This window comes from Tachysurus vachellii, chromosome 22, assembly GCF_030014155.1.
Source record: "Tachysurus vachellii isolate PV-2020 chromosome 22, HZAU_Pvac_v1, whole genome shotgun sequence".
Lineage (NCBI taxonomy): Eukaryota > Metazoa > Chordata > Actinopteri > Siluriformes > Bagridae > Tachysurus > Tachysurus vachellii.
Genome location: NC_083481.1, coordinates 17967024 through 17969523, shown reverse-complemented (window position 1 = coordinate 17969523; position 2500 = coordinate 17967024). Strand labels below are relative to the sequence as shown.

General features: G+C 42.0%; 1 protein-coding gene across 1 annotated transcript in view; it reads left to right on the top strand.

Moving 5' to 3' along the window:
* The window catches only part of cacna1da (calcium channel, voltage-dependent, L type, alpha 1D subunit, a), a 79926-nt gene that overhangs the window by 37068 nt on the left and 40358 nt on the right, over positions 1–2500 (top strand). Inside the window, exons 10-13 of the mRNA XM_060857807.1 lie at positions 261–421; positions 532–757; positions 1164–1365; positions 1616–1736. Of these exons, the coding sequence (XP_060713790.1) occupies positions 261–421; positions 532–757; positions 1164–1365; positions 1616–1736 (710 nt within the window). The remainder of the gene's footprint in view (positions 1–260; positions 422–531; positions 758–1163; positions 1366–1615; positions 1737–2500) is intronic.

Here is a 2500-nt window from a genome sequence, read left to right as displayed (position 1 = left end):
TTCTCCCGTTTTTATAAAATCTTTTATTCCATAAACTGGAATGAAATGTAACTTCCAGGTCCTTTTTCTACTGCGTGCCTGATAAGAAAAACCTAATAAAGTTTCCTTATTTCTTTTCCTAACACTTGAGTAGTGCTTCAGCAGACCTGAGTAATAATGAAACCACCCTTATGTGTTGTCTCAGTATGATGCAGTGCGTCTCTGTTAGGATCGTGAGTGTTCCTTTTCTGTGTTCTGACCTCACGTCCTGTTTTTGGCAGTCGGCGCTGGCGTCGCTGGAACAGGTTCTGCCGCAGGAAGTGCCGCTTGGCCGTGAAATCTGTCCCGTTTTATTGGCTGGTGATCATCCTGGTGTTCCTCAATACACTCACTATTTCATCGGAGCACTACAACCAACCAGACTGGCTCACAATGGTGCAGGGTGAGAAAACACTCTCTCTCACACACACACACACACACACACACACACACACACACACACAGAGTCAAAAACCCCAAGATACTGATACCTGCCTTATTCTTGTGTGTCAGGGGTGGCTAACAAGGTTCTGCTGGCGATGTTCACCACCGAGATGCTGGTGAAGATGTACAGTCTGGGTCTGCAGGCCTACTTCGTGTCTCTCTTTAACCGCTTTGACTGTTTTGTCGTATGCGGCGGAATCATAGAGACGATCCTAGTGGAACTTGATTACATGTCTCCACTCGGCATCTCCGTGCTCCGCTGTGTACGGCTGCTAAGGATCTTCAAAGTCACACGGTAAGATATTACTGCGTCTGTGCAGTTCTAGCAGAACCATCAGCAATAGTAACAGCCTGGTGTAAAGAAATTGCTGTTAGCACAATTACAGCACATCCCCAAGGGCTTTATTCCTCTTATACCTCAGCAGTTGTTTACATTAAAAACATTGTTTACATTGTTTCTTCAGCAGCCTCTCTTTATTCTCTTTCTTAAAGAAAAATAGAAAAAAAACAAAAACAAATGAGACTCCTTCCATTCTAGTTACCAGACGTTTGTAGAAGGTCCTCTGTGTAGGAGCTGTTACTCCACATAACGATAACGTTGACATCATCAACACTTTTTGTCCAATCAGGTTTGAGAACAGAATGTGGTGTGACTGTGAATAACCTACAGCATGTTGTTGTACCTTTCCGTGCTCGTGCAGTCATTGGGCTTCCCTCAGTAATCTGGTGGCATCTCTGCTGAACTCCATGAAGTCCATCGCCTCGCTGCTGCTCCTGCTCTTCCTCTTCATCATCATCTTCGCTCTGCTCGGGATGCAGGTGTTCGGCGGCAAGTTTAATTTTGACAACAAAAAACGCAGCAGCTTTGACAACTTCCCCCAGGCTCTTCTGACCGTCTTTCAGGTGTGTGTGTGTGTGTGTGTGAGAGTATGTGTGTCTCTAAGAAATATAACTAATAGAAATAATATACACGGATAAGTGGTGTTTTATAAGAGTAATTAATAGGAAGATAAATAAAAAAAATTTATACATGGATTAAATAATTAAAATGATTTAGTTAATTTGGATGAAGATAATGTTGATGAAGAGACGTGGACTTTTGGACACTAAAAACCTGATGCGTCCAGCCTGTGTGTGTGTGTGTTCATCTCAGATCCTGACAGGTGAAGACTGGAACCAGGTGATGTACGCTGGCATCATGGCGTACGGAGGCCCTTCGTCTTCAGGAATGATTGTGTGCATTTACTTCATTATTCTCTTCGTCTGTGGAAACTGTATCCACTTCCTGTTTAAACAACAAGAAATGTTTTGTGTAACTTGTATAAGAATAATTCCTGAGTTTGTCTTTTTTAATTTTGTTGTAAAAAGAGAATTGTGGTATTATTATTATTATTATTATTATTATTATTATTATTTTATTATTATAATATTTATTATTTTTATTATTATTATTATTATTATTATTTTTATTATTATTATTATTATTATTATTTTATTACTAATACATTTATTATTATTATTATTATTATTATTATTATTAGTAGTAGTAGTAGTAGTATTGTTATAGTATTATTATTATTGTGCTCTGGAGTGTGTGCTCTGGAGTGTGTGCTCTGGAGTGTGTGCTCTGGAGTGTGTGCTCTGGAGTGTGTGCTCTGGACTGTGTGCTCTGGAGTGTGTGCTCTGGACTGTGTGCTCTCGACTGTGTGCTCTGGACTGTGTGCTCTGGACTGTGTGTGTTCTGGACTGTGTGCTCTGGACTGTGTGTTCTGGACTGTGTGTTCTGGACTGTGTGCTCTGGACTGTGTGTGTTCTGGACTGTGTGCTCTGGAGTGTGTGCTCTGGACTGTGTGCTCTGGACTGTGTGCTCTGGAGTGTGTGCTCTGGACTGTGTGCTCTGGACTGTGTGCTCTGGAGTGTGTGCTCTGGAGTGTGTGCTCTGGAGTGTGTGCTCTGGACTGTGTGCTCTGGAGTGTGTGTGTTCTGGACTGTGTGCTCTGGACTGTGTGCTCTGGAGTGTGTGCTCTGGAGTGTGTGC